We start from the raw sequence: 20,116 nt of genomic DNA, 5'->3' as shown, positions 1-20,116 counted from the left end.
ATGCTACAGTAACAAAAAATCCTGGCCAGCTGTGGTGGGTCACGCCTATAATCCCAGCACTTTGGGAGGCTGAGGCAGGCAGATCATGAGATCAAGACCATCCTGGCTAACACAATGAAACCCTGTTTCTACTAAAAATACAAAAAAATTAGCTGGACGTGGTAGCACGTGCCGGTAGTCCCAGCTACTCAGGATGCTGAGGCAGGAGAATCACTTGAACCCAGAAGGTGGAGGTTGCAGTGAGCTGAGATTGCACCACTGCACTCCAGCCTGGGCAACAGAGCGAGAATCCATGTCCAAAAAAAAAAAAAACAAACAAAAAAAAAACCCAAGAAAGTATGGTTTTAAGGCATTACAAGTTAGCAGCAGTTTCAAAATCCAAGTCCAAAGAAATTATTTTTCTTGGATAAGCAAATACTAATATCCTACTATGTGCTAGGTAATATGTTAGACCCTTTACAAAGATTATGTCATTTAATTCTCACAATATCCCTACAAAGTAGGTATTTCTATGATCTCAGTTTTACAGTTGAAGGATTTGATGAAACTCAGGAAGTCCAGCTAACCAAAAAAATAAAACCTTTTCTGACTTCCTCACTTCCAACCCTGTTCTTGTATTAAATGCCCTTCCTCTATGCTGCTTTCATGCCCTAAACGTATCTTTATCTTAATACTTATCATATTCAAATGGAATTATGTTTATTTATCTGTCTTCCTCACTAGACAGTTCTCAAGGGTAGGAACAGTATCTGTTTTAATCACCAGCACAGAGCCTTAACATAGAAGGCTTGTAATAAATATTTATTACACTGTAGATCTGAACTCAGAGTTCAACCCTAAATCTGTCTTTATATCACAGGCACACATTCAAATAACAAGATAGTCACTCTGCTTTAAGGAAACTTTGGTAAGGAAAAACAAGCCAGTTCTGAAAATCTTAGCAAATTTTTTATATTAAGAAAAGTTAAATAAATAATTCTGCAAAACAATTGTAATTATATTGTGGTGGCCACAGCTAGTTGGCTGATTATCATGTCCACTTATTTTAATATGTTATTCTTTTTAGCCAATGGCTGCTGTAAACATAATTGTGAAGACTTTGTCTAATCTCAGTTACCAAAACCTTAAATAACTAGCTTTTCACATGCTAGTTAATGTTTTCTTTTCTTTTTTTTTTTTTTTGAGACGGAGTCTCACTCTTGTTACCCAGGCTGGAGTGCAATGGCCCGATCTCGGCTCACCGCAACCTCCGCCTCCTGGGTTCAGGCAATTCTCCTGCCTCAGCCTCCTGAGTAGCTGGGATTACAGGCACGAGCCACCATGCCCAGCTAATTTTTTGTATTTTTAGTAGAGACGGGGTTTCACCATATTGACCAGGATGGTCTCGATCTCTCGACCTCGTGATCCACCCGCCTCGGCCTCCCAAAGTGCTGGGATTACAGGCTTGAGCCACCGCTCCTGGCTTAGTTAATGTTTTCTTGTTGAAGTTATCTGTTACTGAGATTTAGTGAATTGTAATAAAAATGGCACAGTATGATAAAAAAAAAAAAAAGAAAAGGTTAACGCTTTGGAAACTTTCTCTATCAACTAAAAATGAAATTGAAACATTAAGGCTTACACACACATCAAAGGAGAGATGTTAAGAATATGGGTTGCTTCATTTTCCAGGGGCTTTATGGGTGTGCATAATTTTAAATCCACACTGCAAACTAGAGGCGAAATCTTGCTGGCTGCAGCAGCTGCAGAAGTGGAGCAACCTGGATGTCTGTCCCCTAGAGGATGGAAACTATGGACATGAGCTGCCAAACATCACCAATGCACTTCCCCAGCATGCCATTCACAACCCAGGTGAGTCAAGTGTCCTTTTAGGATTTTTGTACCTGGAACTCAAAAGGTGGGAGGCTAAACCATAGAACAGTGGTAGCCAGATAGCCTGTTGGCTGTCAGAATTGCCATTCTAAAGAAGAAAAGCCTATGTTTGAATTCATCTTGAAATGCAAAACCTTAAATAAGGATAAGCTTTTGTCTTTGACACTGAGTTGCTATCCTTTTCCACATCTAGACTGTCCTTACAGTGCCCAGTATAAAGTCCTAGTCTACTCTTCAGGTTCTTCATGTCTAATGTATTAAATATCTTGGCTTCAGTTGGGGTTGGTTTTAGCTCAGACCTGACTTAGGGGAGGAAAAAAAGACCTATAAAAAGCAGTTTAAAAAAGTGTCCTGACCATAGCTTTTCTTAATTCTATTTTCCTCAAATTCTTACACAGCAGATAGCTGGGTAGGATCATCCTCCCATATTATTGGTAGGATTCCTGCCCCATTTTAAGATAAGTCCAGTACAGTGATACTGTGCCCACTGGCCTACAGACATTGCTTGACATCAGCCTTCACATCAGTTTTGCTTCAGCTAATTCAGTCTATTTGATGTTGGCAATTGATTATGCTTTAGCCCATTGAGAGCCTTTATTGGTAGGAGATTTTATCAGATACTGATTATAAAATTGGTTCCTTTTATTTTATTTTATTTTATTTTATTTTATTTTACTTGGAGACAGGGTCTCACTCTATTTCCCAGGCTGGAGTGCAGTGGCTCAATCTTGGCTCACTGCAACCCACACCTCTGGGGTTCAAGCGATTCTCAGGCCTCAGCCGCCTGAGTAGCGGGGATTGCAGGTGTGAGAGCCATCATGACCGGGTAATTTTTGTATTTTTAGTAGAGATGGGGTTTCACCATGTTGGCCAGGCTGGTCTCAAACTCCTGACCTTGATCTGCCCACCTCAGTGTCCCAAAGTGCTGGAATTACAGGCATGAGCCACTGCGCCCAGCAGTTCCTTTTATTTTAAATGATTATTGGTATTTTCAGTTTGAAGGAGGAAATCACAAAAATTATTGTTTTTGCTTGGTCTTCTTCTGTACTATAATTAGTTGCCAGTATATTTAAGACGACTAAGGTAATGAAAAATTAAAAGGCACAATTTTGCCACTTCTTTAGCCTCTCTTGGCACTCATCTACCTTCCACAACACAAGAAGCCATCTCTTTGGTATTGGCTTTGGACAGCACAGAGAGGGTCATAGGACTACACACACGTGCCTTGTTGTGTTGCCCAGGCTGGAGTGCAGTGGTGCAACCTTGGCTGACTACAACCTCCACCTCCCAGATTCAACTGATTCTCCTGCCTCAGCCTCCTGAGTAGCTGAGACTACAGGTGCAGGCCACCACGCCCAGCTAATTTTTGTATTTTTAGTAGGTACAGGGTTTTACCATATTTGCCAGGCTGGTCTCAAACTCCTCAAGTGATCTGCCCATCTTGGCTTCCCAAAGTGCTTGATTACAGGCATGAGTCACCATGCCCAGTCTAGTCTGGCGGTTTCTTCCTTGTCATAATATATTGGTTCTTTGTTGTTGTTAGTTCTCCTTTAGAGATGTTGCCTCTTCTAAAGCCTTCTCAGGTTGTGACTGATATCTCTCTCACATCCCTTGACCTTTGAGGCTGGAGAAGCAGCTGATTCCTGCCTATTTTTCATAGTCATTTCTACATAATTCTCCTTCCTACCATCTTAAAATACTTCCAGGTTTAAGTTTATGCCAAACTGTAATGTCTGCTACCCTTCTAGTTTTTGGCATCTGTAGACCTCTGGGTTAATCCCTCTAATTCCTTCAAGACTTTTAGCTATTGGCTTACTAATACTACTGTCACTGTTCCTATCATAATTCTTTTTTTTTATTATTTGTTTTTTTGAGACTGGGTCTCACTCTGTCACCCAAGCTAGAGTGAAGTGGTGTGATCTTGTCTCACTGCAACCTCTGTCTCCCAGGCTTGAGTGATTCTCCCATCTCAGCCTCCCGAATAGCTGGGACTACAGGCATGAGCCACCACTCACAGCTAAATTGTGTTTGTTTGTGTGTGTGTGTGTGTGTGTGTGTGTGTGTGTGTGTGTGTGTTTTATAAAGACAAGGTTTCGTCATGTTGCCCAGGCTAGTTGCAAACTCCTGAGCTCAAGCATTCATCCTGCCTTGGCCTCCTGAAATGCTGGGGTTAGAGGCATGAACCACCACTCTGATTATTGTCATAATTGTTGATGATTTCAGTAGCCACATAGACGACCCTTCCAATACCCTGGCCTCTCAGTTCTTTGATTTCCTCTTTTCTAGTAGTCTCATCCTCCACCATAACTTAGCCATTCAACCCCAAAATCATACCCTAAACCTTGACATTACAAAAACTACACCCTCTTCATAATCTCAATTTCAAGCATCACCAGTTACCACAATCAATCTTGCTAGCTTTTTTTTTTTTTAGTATCCCAATTTCAGTAATTCTTTGACTCTCTAGGAATTTTTGTCTTACTGTGTAAGACAAAATGTGTTTTGACTCTTTTGATAGCCTCATTTTCCTCCTCATCCATGTTAGATTTCTTGGTACCGCATTACAATCACTCCTTTGCATACACACTCAACTCCCTCTTTGCCTTTGATACACTGGTAGGAGAACTCTAAACTTAGTTCATTCCAACTCTAATTAGTTGATACACTTTCACAGCTGAATATGGCTAGAGAGAAACAACCATAGCCAGGCACAGTGGTTCCTGCCTGTAATTCCAGTACTTTGGGAGACCAAGGTTGGGGAACCACTTGAACTCAGGAAATCGAGACTGGCCTGGGCAACATGAGGAAACCCTGTCTCTACAAAAAAATACAAAAATTAGCCAGGTGTGATGGTACATGCCTGTAGTCCCAGCTACTTGGGGGACTAAGATAATTGGATTGCTTGAGCCCAGGAGGTCAAGCCTTCAATGAGCTAAGGTCATGCCAGTGCACTCCAGCCTGGGCAACGAAATAAGACCCTCTCACAAAAAAGAAAGAAAGAAAGAATCATAATAACTGGTCTTATTTTAAGTTTATGACCACTCATTTCAAGGGGTCCTCAGTATTTTCTGGACATCTACTACATTTCCCTAGTCTGTGCTGTCTTTCACTCTTGTAAATTACTATTTCACACCATCTTTTTTCCAAAATTTTCTGTACTTTCTTTCCTTCCTCAGTTTCAGCTGAGTCTTGCTTCCTGTTTACTAAAAATATAGAACCAATTGGAAGAAAATTTCCAAAACTGCATCACCACATCTGTGGTAATGGGTCTAAAGAAATACTGTCCTAGTAGGTCAAAGAATTACTATCTTTGCCTATCTACTCTGCCTCTTCCCCTGTTGCAGTCTATGCTACTAAATCCAAACCTTCCAGTTATTCTCAAGATCCTATTACATCACTTTTATCTAGGATATCACCCCAGGAATTAACAAGAAATTATTTCCTCTCTCTCTTTCATCAACAATTTTTTACTCTTCATGAATCATTCCCAAGTGTACAAACATATTGTTATATTTCCCATACCAAAACAAAACAAAAAACACTCTTGTGACTCCACTTGCCTCTCTGGGTAGCAGAAATGGGTGGCAGAATTAGGCAAAAACATTAAAAAGAATAGTACAGCCGGGCGCGGTGGCTCAAGCCTGTAATCCCAGCACTTTGGGAGGCTGAGGCGGGTGGATCACAAGGTCGAGAGATCGAGACCATCCTGGTCAACATGGTGAAACCCCGTCTCTACTAAAAATACAAAAAACTAGCTGGGCGTGGTGGCGCGTGCCTGTAATCCCAGCTACTCAGGAGGCTGAGGCAGGAGAATTGCCTGAGCCCAGGAGGTGGAGGTTGCAGTGAGCCGAGATCACGCCATTGCACTCCAGCCTGGGTAACAAGAGCGAAACTCCGTCTCAAAAAAAAAAAAAAAGAATAGTACAGATTTGCCGTCTTCATTTCTTCTGTTCTTAGTCTCCCTCGAATTCACTCCAAGACAGGTTTTCAATCCCTGCTGAAACGACTCTTGTACTGTATACTAATGCCAACTGTTGCTAAATCTAGTAGTTGTTCTCAGTCATAACCTTACTTGACCTATCAGCAATATTTGACACATTAGTCACTCTCTTTTTGAAACTTGTCATTTGATTTTTCCAAGAAACCACTCTCTCGGGTCTCCTTATTTCACTGACCCTTCCTTGTAAGTCTACTGTCTCTTCCCCACTTTCCAACCTAAAATGCCATAGTGCCCAGGGATCTGTCATCAGACCACCTCTCTATACTTCTTTGTTGATTGCATCATCTTAATAATCATCTATATACTGACAACTCCCAAATATATGTCTCTTGCCCAGACCTTTCCTTTCAACTTCAGACATGTATATTCAACTGCCTTTTTGTTATTTCCATTTATCTGTTAATAGGCATCTCAGCAGAATTTCTTACCCCTCAAGCCCCACCCAAACCTGCTCCTCTTACAGTCTTCCTATCTCCATATATGGCAACATTTACAATTTTTAATAGAATTCTTATAACAATGCTATGATGATCTATAGATATTGCGAAGCATGGTTCAGATCATTTTAAGAAACTTATGCAAGTTTTTATAGTCTGAAAATGACACCAAACACTAAATAACATATTACTAATTAAGAGAAGTAAAGTTTCCCGGGTGTAGTGGCTCATACCTGCAATCCCAGCACTTTGGGAGACTGAGGCGACCAGATCACAAAGTCAGGAGATCGAAACCATCCTGGCTAACACGGTGAAACCCTGACTCTACTAAAAATACAAAAAAATATCCAGGTGTGGTGGCATGCGCCTGTGGTCCCAGCTACTTGGGAGGCTGAGGCGGAAGAATCACTTGAACCCAGGAGGCGGAGGTTGCAATGAGCCGAGATTGCGCCACCGCACTCCAGCCTTGTGACAGAGCAAGACTCCGTCTCAAAAAAAAAAAAACCTTGGAGTCATTCTAGATTCTTTACTGTCTCTCACTCTGGCTGTAATCCATGAGCAAATTCAGTATGTTGCCTTTATCTTTGAAATATATCCAGAATCCAACTACTGCTCATCATCTCCACTCCTTCTTTCTCTGACCAGCTACCATCATCTCTAACAGATTATTGTAGTGGCCACCTGACTGCTCCCCCTTCTTCTGCCCTTCCACCTTATAATCTATTCTCAATATTGCTGCCAGAGTTAACCTTTTTGTATGCAAGTCCCATTGTATACCTTCACAGCTCAAAGCTCTTCGTGGCCTCCCATCTTTCTCAAAAACACAAAGCCATCTTTCTCTCATGGCCTACCATGATCTGGTTCTCTACTATGTCTCTGACCTCATCTCCTGTGATCTTCCTGCTTGCTTATTCCATCCAACTATACTGGTCTCCTTAACTGTCCTCAAATACTCCAAATATGCTTCTACCTCAGGACTTAGTACTTGCTGTTCCTTTTTCCTGGAGACCATTCTCTATGTGTGAATAAAACAATAACCTCCTGCCTAACACCAGCTTGCTTTTCTTCCTAACTCTGCTTTAGACTTTTTCATAGCATTCATAGCTATATGATATATCTGATATACTATATATTTACCTTACTGTTTCTCCCCAGTTGATTGTAAAGTCCATAAAGACAGGGACTTTGTATGTCCTAAGCGCTAAGAACAGTAGCTACTGTATAGTAGGCAGTAATTATTTGCTGATTTAATGAATTTAAAAACATATTAGGAGCCCAGTACCCACTGTGGGTTGAGCAGACCCATGGTGGGTTCTCAGTTCAGCAGAAGAGGAGCGTAGATTCCAGCCAATAGAAGAGTCAGTGTGCTTCCTCTGAGGGACAACATGAAGGAGAAGCAATTTCAGTAAATACTGTCAGTGCTACTCTAATAATAATATCCTTCAGTCATCTGAGCCTATACCCACTGGGATATATTAAATTCTAAAGAGATGACCAGATTGCAAGGACTTTTCCTGAATGGTTGAATATGTTAGGTTCTTTCATATTCAGTATGAATTCCCTGACATTCCCTCATAATTTTTTGTACAGAATCAGTAGGTACACACCTCATTTGGCATCTCTGGAAATGTCCGTATAATAAAGTACTTCAGTTCTTGATCCCAAACTAGTTTATATTGCCATTTATCTGGCAAAGCATCAGTTAAATGATTCCCTTATGATTTCTTATTACCTTAAATATCATTTCCATAGTCCTCCCTAAGTCTATGGTTTATGGCAAGATATCTTCCATTTGTTCCTCCTACATATCACTCTTAAGAGTTGAGCCTACTTTTTTGTCTGCAGTTTTGGTTTCCCTATAGCCCTTTTCCAGGCATGGTAATACTCCAGTGAGAAAACAAGTTTGTCTTTTATTAGCATCAGTTTTTTCTTTTTTTTTTTTTTCTAAGGCACAATCTCGTTTTGTTACCCAGGCTTGAGAGCAGTAGCACAATCTTGACTCACTGTGACCTCAGCCTCCTGGACTCCAATGATTCTCCTGCCTCAGCCTCTCTGAATAGCTGGGACTACAGGCCCATGTCATCATGCCCAGCTAATTTTTATATTTTTTGTAGAGACAGGGTTTTGCCACATTTCCCAGGCTGGTCTCGAACTCCTGGACTCAAGCAATCCACCAGCCTCAGCCTCCCAAAGTGCTGGGATTACAGGTGTGAGCCACCACACATGGCCTCATCAGTTTTTTCTTACTGGAGAACAAGACTATAAGCCTGCAGATATCAGTGTAATAAAGTATCTGAATATACAGAACTTCAGCTCTTTCTTTTTTATTTTTATTTTTTGAGTGGGATCTTGCTCCGTCACCCAGGCTGGAGTCTTGGCTCACTGCAACCTCTACCTTCTGAGCTCAAGGGATCCTCCTGCCTCAGCCTCCCAAGTATCTAGAAGCACAGGCATGTGCTACTATGCCTGGCTAATTTTTTAATTTTTTGATTTCTTATAGAGACAGTGTCTTGCCCAGGCTGGTCTTGAACTCCTGGCCTCAAGTGATCCTCCTGCCTTAGCTTCCCAAAGTTCTGGGATTATAGGCAGGCATCATTGTAGCTTCAGCTGTATTTCAACTCTTAATATGAATTTCATGAAAGTCCTTGGTCTGATAAGAGTCATGATATAAATGAAACAAGTTATAGATTGGCCAAGGAAATTACCTGGCCTCTTCTCTCTACCTTTGACCTCTGTAGAAGCAGTTTCTATCTTTATGATTGAGTGGCTAAGCACCACTACTCCTCCTCTATTTCATTTTGCTTCTGGGTCTTAGGAGAAATTAGTCTTCTGTAGGAGGAGGAAGGCAGCCATAGATCTCTGTGGGAAGGTTATTTCTATAGAGAGCACACACACTAAAAGCTTATCTAAGAAGCAGGCAACACAGCATATACTCAGAGAGATTGCAAGTGGCTGCTCTCTTTGCCCTTCCACCTTATAATCTATTCTCAATACTGCTGCCAGAATTATTCTTTTAAAATACTATTCAGCAAACCTCCCACACTGAAGAAGACTCAGGGCTTAAACAAATTGCCTGTCACTGTACTGCTGCATGTTCTTCTTTCTCCAGACTCCTTATCCAGACCAAGACGAACAGTATTCACTAGAGCCATTGAGGGCCGTGAATTACATTGGCAGGACAGCCACCTACAGCGAATAATCAGCAGTGATATTTATACAGCACCTGCCTGCCAGCGAGAAAGTGAAAGACTACTCTTTAATTCCCAAGGCCAGCCACTGTGGCTTGGTAAGTCTGTCCCTCCTCTAAGAATTTTAGGGCCCACCCTCACTTCATGCCAGGCCCAAATGAGCCATCTTCATAAGTACTTGCAACTCAAACTACAATTTGGACAGTTTCCACACAGATCTTTTGGGGCCTTTATTAGGGATATTTATGTGAAGCCTAAGCCATTTGCATGTATACTCATGTGATACAGTAACCTCAAATAGGAATTTACATCCTGCCTCTAAGCTTTGGGGGGTGAAAGGACTTAATGCAGTTAGTACTAAAAGAGTGCTAACAAAGCAATTAGGCATCAGTTCAGCTTCCCTCAGTCAGTAGTTACTGAGCAACATAGTCTACTCTGAAATTGTATGTTTTGCTAAAAAAGCATGAATTTGAAATTTAAATCTCTTATGCTAGTAAGTAGGACACAGTATGCATTTGTCACCAAGCAGTCTTCCTTTTCTCCTCCCCACCTTCCTACCTTCCTCCATGATAACAAGATAGAGCTGTTTCATTGTGAGTTTCAACCCTCCTCTGAAATAGTTTCCTGACTTTGCCTCAATCAACCTGTCCCTGACTTTATCACAGGATACCCATTTCAAAAGAGACATTCTTTTTTAAAAGACTCATTTTCTGAGTCTTACAGCAATGACATGCATTTTCGTTGTCTATTCCCAATTCCCTACCTTCATCTCTCACACCGTATTTTTGTCTTTCTCAAGATTTTGCTGAATCTAGATACGTCCCTGTCTTTCTCTTGAAAGCCATAGCCAGATACATTGAGTCATTACCTGAAGTTCCCTCTGATCATCTTTCTTCTTCTGTGATCCAGCACTTCTGAAACATAAATCTAATAAGCATGTGAAAAAATATACACCTCATTAATAAAGATGCAAATTAAACTAACACTCAGCATCTTTTGATTGTCAAATGGTCAGGGTTTTTAATTAAGATAATTAGTTTCTGGTGTGAGAGAGGTTGCATGGAGCTAGGTACTCTCATTTACTACTTGTAGGAGTGTAAATGCTTAAGACCTTTCTGAAGGGTATTTCTTATCAAAAGCCTTAAAATACATTCATACCATGGGATCTAGGAATTCTACATCTAGGAATTTATCCTGAGCCGTAATTAACTAAGGAAATGCATATAGTTAAGGGTTTCATTACAGCATGGATAAAAATAAGGTACAGAAGAGAAAAATTGAAAACCATATAAATATCCAACAACAGAGGATTGATTAGCTCGATAGATATACATGTATTCAACAGAACGATATATAATCATTTTTAATGTTACAGATATATATTTGATAACATGAGAAAATATTTATAATGTGTTATTAAGTGGAAAGGTCAGTTACAAAACAGTAAGTATAATACCATCCCATTTTTGGTAAAAACTTAATAGCCTGGGCGCAGTAGCTCACGCCTGTAATCCCAGCACTTTGAGAGGCTGAGGTGGGTGGATCACCTGAGGTCAGGAGTTTGAGACCACCCTGGCCAACATGGTAAAACCCTGTCTCTATTGAAAATACAAAAATTTTCCAGGTGTGTTGGCACAAATCTGTAATTCCAGCTACTCAGGAGGCTGAGGCAGGAGAATCGCTTGACCCAGGGAGGTGGAGGTTGCAGTGAGCCGAGATCACACCACTGTACTCCAGTGTGGGCAACAGAATGAGACTCATCTCAAAATAAGAAAAAAAAACTTAATAGAAAAGTACAAGTGGCCGGGCGCGGTGGCTCAAGCCTGTAATCCCAGCACTTTGGGAGGCCGAGGCGGGTGGATCACGAGGTCGAGAGATCGAGACCATCCTGGTCATCATGGTGAAACCCCGTCTCTACTAAAAATACAAAAGCTGAGGCAGGAGAATTGCTTGAACCCAGGAGGCGGAGGTTGCGGTGAGCCGAGATCGCGCCATTGCACTCCAGCCTGGGTAACAAGAGCGAAACTCCGTCTCAAAAAAAAAAAGAAAAGTACAAGTAAATATACATGGCACTGGAAAGAGTGGTTATTTCTGATTTTCAGTTTATGTTTCTTTATATGTATTTTCAAATTTTCCACAATGACTTCTATAATTTTTAATTTTATCTTTAAAAAAATACAAAATAAACCATAAAGCTTGTTGTAATTACTCACTCATTTATAAGCCTTTGGTTCTGTAGTCTTCCATTAACCCTAAGGTAAATTCAGACTCCACAGAATGGCATTCAAAGCTCTTTACATTCCAGACTACCTTTTCCAGGCTGTCTTAAGCCATATAATGTAATTCTAACTAAATGGAACTATTTGCAATACTTTGAAGATGGATTCTATTAACATATCAAATAATTTTATGCTTTTACTATTTGCCCTTGCTTATGTTTCCATTGTCAGGAATGTCTTTTCCTGTTTGTCTACCTATTTGAAATCTTACTTGTCCTTTAAAGCACAGCTCAAATATTATTTTCTCTCTGTATATATTTCTATTGTGTTATTCTTTTTAGCTGCTGTATAATTATGTTTATGTATCATTTGTGATCTCTTTGAGGGCAATGACCATTTCTTACTCATCTTTGTACTTTTTTTTTTTCTTATGAGATCCTAATATGGGTTGTCACCAACACCTTTGTACATTTTTGCCCAGCATACTCTCTGGCATATAATAGATTTGCAGGAAATGTAGGATTAATTAAATGAATGAGACTTTTCCCATTATTAGGCAGTTGGTTGCTACCTCCAGTGAGTTCCCATAGTATAATGTATGTTCACAAAGAGAAACTACATTTTATTATCCTACTTGTGTATCCCTTTCTACACCACACACCACACTAAAGCTGCAAGGTAGCTCTTTCAAGATATCACCTGTGATTTATTCAACTTTTTATATCTTTAAAGATAAAGACACAGTTCCTAGTATACAGTAAGTGTCAGGCTGAATTTGAGGAATTGGACTGAACACAAACCCTCTTTGTCAGGCATAAATTTTCCTGATTTGAAATTTTAACTTGAACAAAATATTTTTTTCTTATTTGGTAGAGCATGTGCCTACAGCCTGTGCTCGGGTTGATGCCCTACGTTCTCATGGTTATCCAAAAGAGGCCCTCAGACTCACAGTGGCCATTATTAATACTCTGAGGTTGCAGCAGCAGCGGCAACTGGAAATCTACAAGCATCAGAAGAAAGGTATAGTAATTAGGAGCCATCTAACCCCTTTAGGCCCAAAGCTGATGAGAATCCTTAGGGGATACAAGGCCCAGAGGATCTAGGGAATTCCAGGTCATTCTCCCTGCTGTGTGGAATGTCTCACTTTATCTCTGTGAATCTCAGTTTTCTCATCTGTTAATTTGGGAATAATACCTGTCCGCCTCCCTCATAAGGCATTTGGAAGGCTCATTAAGATCTGGTATGAGAAGACCCTTTTAATGTAAGGCTGTGGACAGGTGTGGTGGCTCACACCTACAATCCCAGCACTTTTGGAGGCCGAGGTAGGAGGATTGCTTGAGGCCAGGAGTTTGAGACCAGCCTGGGCAACATAGTGAGACCCTGTCTTTACAGAAATAAAATAAAATATGCCAGGCACAGTGGCTCACGCCCTGTAATCCCAACACTTTGTGAGGCTGAGGCGGGCAGATCACTTGAGGCCAATAATTCAAGACCAGCCTGACCAACATGGTAAAACCCCATTGCTACCAAAAATACAAAAATAGCCAGGCATGGTGGCGCATGCCTGTAGTCCCAGCTACTCTAGAGGCTGAGGCATGAGAATCATTTCAACATAGGAGGTAGAGGTTGCAGTGAGCCAAGATCACACCACTGCACTTCAGCCTAGGCACTAGAGCAAGACCCCGTCTAAAAAAAATAAAAAAATTAAAAATTAAACAAAATTAGCAGGGCATTGTGGCATGTGCCTGTAGTCCCAGCTATTCAGAAGACTGAGGTGTCTCTTAAAACAAAAACCTGTAAAGCTGTATTCCCGTATACACTACCAGCAGGCAAGCCAAATGTGGACCACGCAATCTTATAGTTGGCTGGTATGTTTGTGGCCAGCCCTATCAACCCAAGGCAAGACAATAGAGAAGCTTTTATTTGACTCTCAGGGCCAAGGCTGGAAAGAGACTGATAAGAAGACTCAGGCAGGGACAGACAGCAGTGCATCTCTATCATTCTCTAAAATTTTAACCTGCTTGTTTTCAGAACTATTGCAGAGAGGAACCACAACCATCACAAACCTGGAGGGCTGGGTGGGCCACCCTCTGGATCCCATTGGCTGCCTGTTTCTCACTTTGACTGAGGCCTGCCGCCTGAATGATGATGGCTATCTGGAGATGTCAGGTACAGGGGGCAGCCTGAGGCAAGCCAAGACTGCCCTTGTTGGCTAGAATGGTGGCTCACACCTGTAATCCTAGTATTTTGGGAGGCCAAGGTGGGTGGATTACTTGAGTTCAGGAATTCAAGACCAGCCTGAGCAACATGGCAAAACCCTGTCTCTACAAAATATTAGCTGGGCATAGTGGCACTCGCCTGTAGTCCCAGCTACTTGGGGAGCTGAGGCAGTAGGATCACTTGAGCCCAGAAGATCGAGGCTGCAGTGAGTCAAGATCGTGCCACTGCACTGCAATCTGGGTAACAAAGTGAGACCCTGTTTCATTTAAAAAAAAAAAAAAAAAAAAAGACTGCCCTTGTCAGTCCATTCCTCCCTTCCAGACTCTGTTCTACCTCCTTTTGAAGTTTTCTTTCCCCATCTTGTCCAAACTAGAGCACCCTGAGAGGTTTCTTCATACTTGCCCATTTCCCACCTTCCTTTCTATCCTGTGGTCTGGCCTTGTCCTGATTTCACATTTTGCCTTGCCAGCCTTCCTTGCTCCTTTCATTTCCTTATCATAAATGCCTGAAGAATGTAGTCCAGGAAGAATAACAAGAGATAGAGAAATTTCAGCAGTCAGAGGCAAGAACCTAGAGCTGTCTAAAAGTGAGAAAGAACTTCCCATCAAGAATGTGTGGGGCCGGGCACGGTGGCTCAGCCTGTAATCCCAGCACTTTGGGAGGCCGAGGCAGGTGGATCACGAGGTCAAGAGATCGAGACCATCCCGGTCAACATGGTGAAACCCCGTGTCTTCTAAAAAATACAAAAAATTAGCTGGGCATGGTGGTGTGTGCCTGTAATCCCAGCTACTCAGGAGGCTGAGGCAGGAGAATTGCCTGAACCCAGGAGGCGGAGGTTGCGGTGAGCCGAGATCGCGCCATTGCACTCCAGCCTGGGTAACAAGAGCGAAACTCCGTCTCAAAACAAAACAAAACAAAACAAAACAAAACAAAACAAAACAAAACAAAAGAACGTGTGTATCCCTTGCAATTGCATAATGATATTTTCTGGTTTCCTTTGAACTTCCTTCCACATGATGGTTTTGTACCAATTTTACAAATAATAAATAGAGGGTAATAATTTCATAGTCTCAAGACTCTATTAGAGTAGCCAAAAATAGATAAGAGACAAAATTGATTCTTTTTTCTTTTATGCCTTCACTTACTATATACATATATCTACTTTAGTATTTAGCATACTACATTACAATTTATTTACAAATAGGTCTCTCTTACTAGACTGTCAGCTACTTGAAAGCAGAAATTATGACTTCTTTATCTTTGTGTTCCTAGCACTTAGTGCAGGACCTGACATTTAATAATCTTGCATAAATACTCGATGGATGATGAAGAAAAGAAAAGAACCCAAGACTCTGACTTTTAAACCGTGCTCACTTCCTGAAATTGTGCACCCAGTGTTGGAGCATATGAGATAATATAACATAACGGTTGCAGATGTTACAAAAGTAAGAGTTTAACTGTGTGGATTCAGATTTCTGTGCACAGAGGTATAAGGGATGGCCCTAAGCCAAGTGAGGGCTGCTCCTTATCTTCCCTCTGATCCCTTGCAAAGGGAATCATCATCTTTGGTTTGTTTCATCTGTATAGTGACATTTACATCTTGGAAACCTGAGTTTATACTTGAGTTTATTCATTTACCACTACCACATAGCAATACCTAGAACAACAAGATGGTCTAATCCCTTTAAGGTGCTCACATTCTGTGAAAGAGACAGACATAAAAGTAGACAATTGTGGCATTACATAATGTGCTAGCAAAAGATAAGATTTTATACTTCCCTAACTGGTTTAGCCAGTTTATATATTAAGAAGGAGGTGGGCTGGGCATGGTGGCTCAGGCCTGTAATCCCAGCACTTTGGGAGGCCAAGGCAGGCACATCACCTGAGCTCAGGAGTTAGAGACCAGCCTGGCCAACATGGTGAAACCCCATTTCTACTAAAAATAAAAAAATTAGCTGGATGTGGTGGTGCGTGCCTGTAATCCCAGCTACGCAGGAGGCTGAGGCAGGAGAATTGCTTAAACCCGGAAGGCAGAGGTTGCAGTGAGCCAAGATTGTGCCACTGCACTCCAACCTGGGAGACAAAGGGAGACTCCATCTCAAAAGGAGGTGGAGCTGGACATGGTGGCTTATGCCTATAATCTTAGCATTTTGGGAGGCCAAGGTGGGAGAATCACTTGAGCCCAGGAGTTCGAGACCAGCCTGGGCAGCATAATGAGACCCTATCTCTACAAAAAAAATTAAAAAATTATTTGGGCATGGTGGCATGTGCCTGTAGTCCCAGCTACTCAGGAGGCTGGGGAAGGAGGGTCGCTTGAGCCCAAGAGGTTGAGGCTGCATCAGTGAGCCATGATTGTACCACCACACTCCAGCCTAGGCAACAGAGCAAGACTCTGTCTCCAAAAAAATAAAAAAAGAAAGAAGTATAAATCTTTGTGGCTCTGTGTAACCTTGTTTTCAGTATATTTTCCTTACTATTCTGGGGTTCTGATTCAGCTTCCCTGTGATAACTGTTGACCAAGCTATACCCCAAAGGTGGGAGGGAAAGACAGAAGACTAGGCAGGGCACAGTGGCTCATACCTGTAATCCCAGCACTTTGGGAGGCCGAAGTGGGAAGATCACCTGAGGTGAGGAGTTAGAGTCCAGCCCGGCCAACATGGTGAAACCTCACCTCTACTAAAAATACAAAAATTAGGCAGGTATGGTGACACGCACCTGTAATCCCAGCTACTTAGGAGGCTGAAGCAGGAGACTTGCTTGAACCCGGGAGGCAGAGGCTGCAGTTAGCCAAGATCATGCCACTGCACTCCAGCCTGGAAGACAGAGCAAGACTCTGTCTCAAAAAAAAAAAAAAAAAAAAAAGAGGGAAGACTCTACCAAGCCTGACCTAAAGAATTTGGTGCCCTGTTGCCCCCAGATGTGAATGAAAGCAGACCCCCTGTGTACCAGCATGTACCTGTGGCTACAGGCTCCCCAAACAGCAGTGAGTCCTACCTGTCATTGGCCCTGGAAGTTGCATTGATGGGACTGGGTCAACAGAGGGTAATGCCTGAAGGCCTCTATGCACAGGACAAGGTGTGCCGTAATGAGGAGCAGCTTCTGAGCCAACTTCAAGAGCTACAGCTGGACGATGAGCTAGTGCAAACATTGCAAAAACAGTGCATCTTACTGCTGGAAGGTAAGTAGAAGAGTTTCTTGTTAGTGTCTTTGGCCTGTGACCCTGAGCTCCCTTCTCCAAAATAGTATAAATACAGGAACATTTATAACATTAAAATGTAATGAAGTTTCCCATGGTTAGTAAATGTGCATGAGATCTTGAGGCTAAGTCCAGGCTGGCAGATGGAAGCATACAGATAAATAACTGGCTGGCTTATCTTTCTCCAGGGGGCCCTTTCAGCGGTCTGGGAGAAGTCATCCACCGAGAGAGTGTTCCCATGCATACCTTTGCCAAGTATTTGTTCTCAGCTCTGCTGCCTCATGACCCAGACCTGTCCTATAAATTAGCCTTACGTGCCATGAGGTGGGTAGCCCTTTCCCAGTCCAGTTGCCTCCCCCAAAGCAGAAGGATCCAATGCTCTTTTTCTTTGCTTATTTCACTTTCTTCCCTTTCCCTCTTTGTCATTCTGTTGGACCTGCTACCAAGGGTACTTTTAAGTGGCTCAGATATCTTTATGTGATCTAGGATTCATATCTGGATTCCTTGTTGGTGACTTGGTTCCCTGGCAGTACTCATGGTTGATTGTCTGAGTAAGCTTCTGAGATGTTAATAAATAAAGAGCACTTAAGACCTGAATCTTCCTGTTCAGTGGTCAGTCTGGCAAGCTGAGAAGGGGTCTGAGCCCCTTCAGCTGAATCAAGGTTCCCAGGCACAGGTCCCCAGAAGAAGCTGGGGGAAGTAGAGATAAATATATTTACCCCAAGACTTGAGAGCAGGAGCTATTGGCATTTTGTTTCCAAGCTAATATAGGATCCTTGGTTTAGGCAGTTAAACCTCTGAGATATGGCAGACTATACAGAGGAAGAATTTTAGTCAGACTCTAAGACTGGGAGAATACCTTAGCTAAAACAAGGAATTCTTTGGCATGTATTTCTTATACTTTTAGAAATAACCAGGCTGGGTGCAGTGGCTCATGCCTGTCATCCTAGCACTTTCGGAGGCCAAGGTGGGTAGACTACTTGAGACCAGGAATTTGAGACCAGTCTGGGCACCATGGTGAAACCCCATCTCTACAAAAACAAAAACTACAAAAATTAGCCAGGCATGGTAATGCAAACCTGAAGTCCCAACTGCTCAAGAGGCTAAGGTGGGAGGATTGCTTGAGCCCAGGAAGTCAGGGCTGCAGTGAGCTGTGATTGTGCTACTACACTCCAGCCCGTGTGACAGAGAGAGACTCTGTCTCAAAAATAAATAAAATAACCCTATGATTCTTTTTTAAAATTTATTAACTTTTCTCTCTTTTTATAATATATACTACTCATTGTGATAGCTGTTGAACTGCCTTTCAAATCCATTTGTAGTGGAGTCTGTTCAGCTTGAGTTCTCTTAAATACCCAGGCACTCACCTCATACAGTGTATGGTACCATAGGTTTAAAACCTTCAAAGCTCTTAGCTAATCCTCTCGTTTTCCCAGTTCCTCCCCAGCAAGGAGTAAGCTTCTCTAAGGTGGCTCAGAAGCCCAGGGTCTGGATGGTGGCTGATGATTCTTCCTGGGTCTTCCAGGTTACCTGTTTTAGAAAACTCAGCTTCTGCAGGCGACACATCCCACCCTCACCATATGGTGTCTGTGGTGCCCAGCCGTTATCCTCGCTGGTTCACGCTTGGACACTTGGAATCACAGCAGTGTGAACTGGCCTCCACCATGCTGACTGCTGCCAAAGGTGAGCATAGATAGACCTTAAATTTCAGCATCACCCCTCTGCCTGCCCAACCATGGCCTGCCAAAGGCTTGGCCTGGACTCTCCTGAGGAAGAGAAGCTCCTTGACCATTTAGAGTGATAGTGATCCTCACTTTGATTGCTGCCATTAGAGCACCTGGATCCATGCCAAAACTTTACCCTAGTTACTAATTGCAGGATCCTGAATATGCAAAATTAAATGATCTTTAAGTTATTTCTAAATTTAACCTTCTGTTTGATAAAGTCACTTCACCTTTCATGCCTCAGTTTCAAATCTGTAAAATGGGGATCATTGTCAATGACCTGTCAGCCTCCCAGGGCCACTGAAAGATCTAATGAAGTAATGACTAAGATAGAGCTCAACTCCTTACAAATACAAGAGTTTGTAATTCTTTTTCAGTGCCCTGGTAAAAGATAGGCAGTCCAAAGTGATTCTAGGCCTTTAAGCTCATGCATCCTGCAGGTTTCACCACAAAGTAAGCCCCTATGTAAGAAGGAGCTATGATAAAATACTAGCCACCATGAGCTCCTGAGTATTTTGGACCAGGAAACTACAAGGATTTTGAAGGTTTTTTAAATTAAAAATAACTTTATGTGGTATCTTCTTAATGTCTCCCCAAAAATACATGCTCATTACAGAAAAGATAAAAGTTACATATAAATCAATATAAAAATGATCAGCAAACAAATACAAAAGTAGAACAAGGAATATGACCAGACAATTCACAGAAAAGGAAATACAAATGACTTTTAGACAACTAAATTGCCTGGTATCACATTAGAAATACAAATTAAAATTACCCTGAGATAACATTTTTTACTGATCTTATTGGCAAAAATTTAAAAAATTGGATAATGAGCATTCATGTTAGGAGTGCCAAATCGGGAGTCGTGGTAGCCTGCATGGAGTGTCAGATTCCAAGCTGGATAAGGAGGAGGACTTCAGATACAAGGAACTCAATGAACCACAAGCATAATAAATATGAAGAAAACTATACCCCCAAGGCACATCATAACCAAAATGCTTAAAACCAATAATAGAAGAGAAAATCTTACTTAAAAGCAATCAGAGTAAAAAAGATGCGTTATAGACAAAGGACAGACAAAAGACAAAAACCAAGTATGAGAACAGATTTCTCATTAGAAACAATATAAGCCAGAAAACAGTGGGGGAAAAAATCCCTTAAAGTACTTAACAAAAAAATTATCAGGCCAGGCATGGTGGTTCATGTGTATAATCCCAGCACTGTGGGAGATCCAGGCAGCTGGATCACCTGAGGTCAGGA

General features: G+C 41.8%; 1 protein-coding gene across 1 annotated transcript in view; it reads left to right on the top strand.

Annotated features, from left to right (window-relative positions):
• Positions 1–20,116, top strand: part of ZSWIM5 (zinc finger SWIM-type containing 5) — a 160,228-nt gene that overhangs the window by 124,506 nt on the left and 15,606 nt on the right. The window contains exons 5-11 of the mRNA XM_010347585.3: positions 1,669–1,848; positions 9,416–9,592; positions 12,587–12,733; positions 13,745–13,882; positions 16,851–17,111; positions 17,318–17,453; positions 18,655–18,812. Of these exons, the coding sequence (XP_010345887.3) occupies positions 1,669–1,848; positions 9,416–9,592; positions 12,587–12,733; positions 13,745–13,882; positions 16,851–17,111; positions 17,318–17,453; positions 18,655–18,812 (1,197 nt within the window). The remainder of the gene's footprint in view (positions 1–1,668; positions 1,849–9,415; positions 9,593–12,586; positions 12,734–13,744; positions 13,883–16,850; positions 17,112–17,317; positions 17,454–18,654; positions 18,813–20,116) is intronic.

Source organism: Saimiri boliviensis, chromosome 11 (genome assembly GCF_048565385.1).
Source record: "Saimiri boliviensis isolate mSaiBol1 chromosome 11, mSaiBol1.pri, whole genome shotgun sequence".
NCBI classification, from domain to species: Eukaryota; Metazoa; Chordata; class Mammalia; order Primates; family Cebidae; genus Saimiri; species Saimiri boliviensis.
This window is presented reverse-complemented; position numbering and strand designations above follow the sequence as displayed.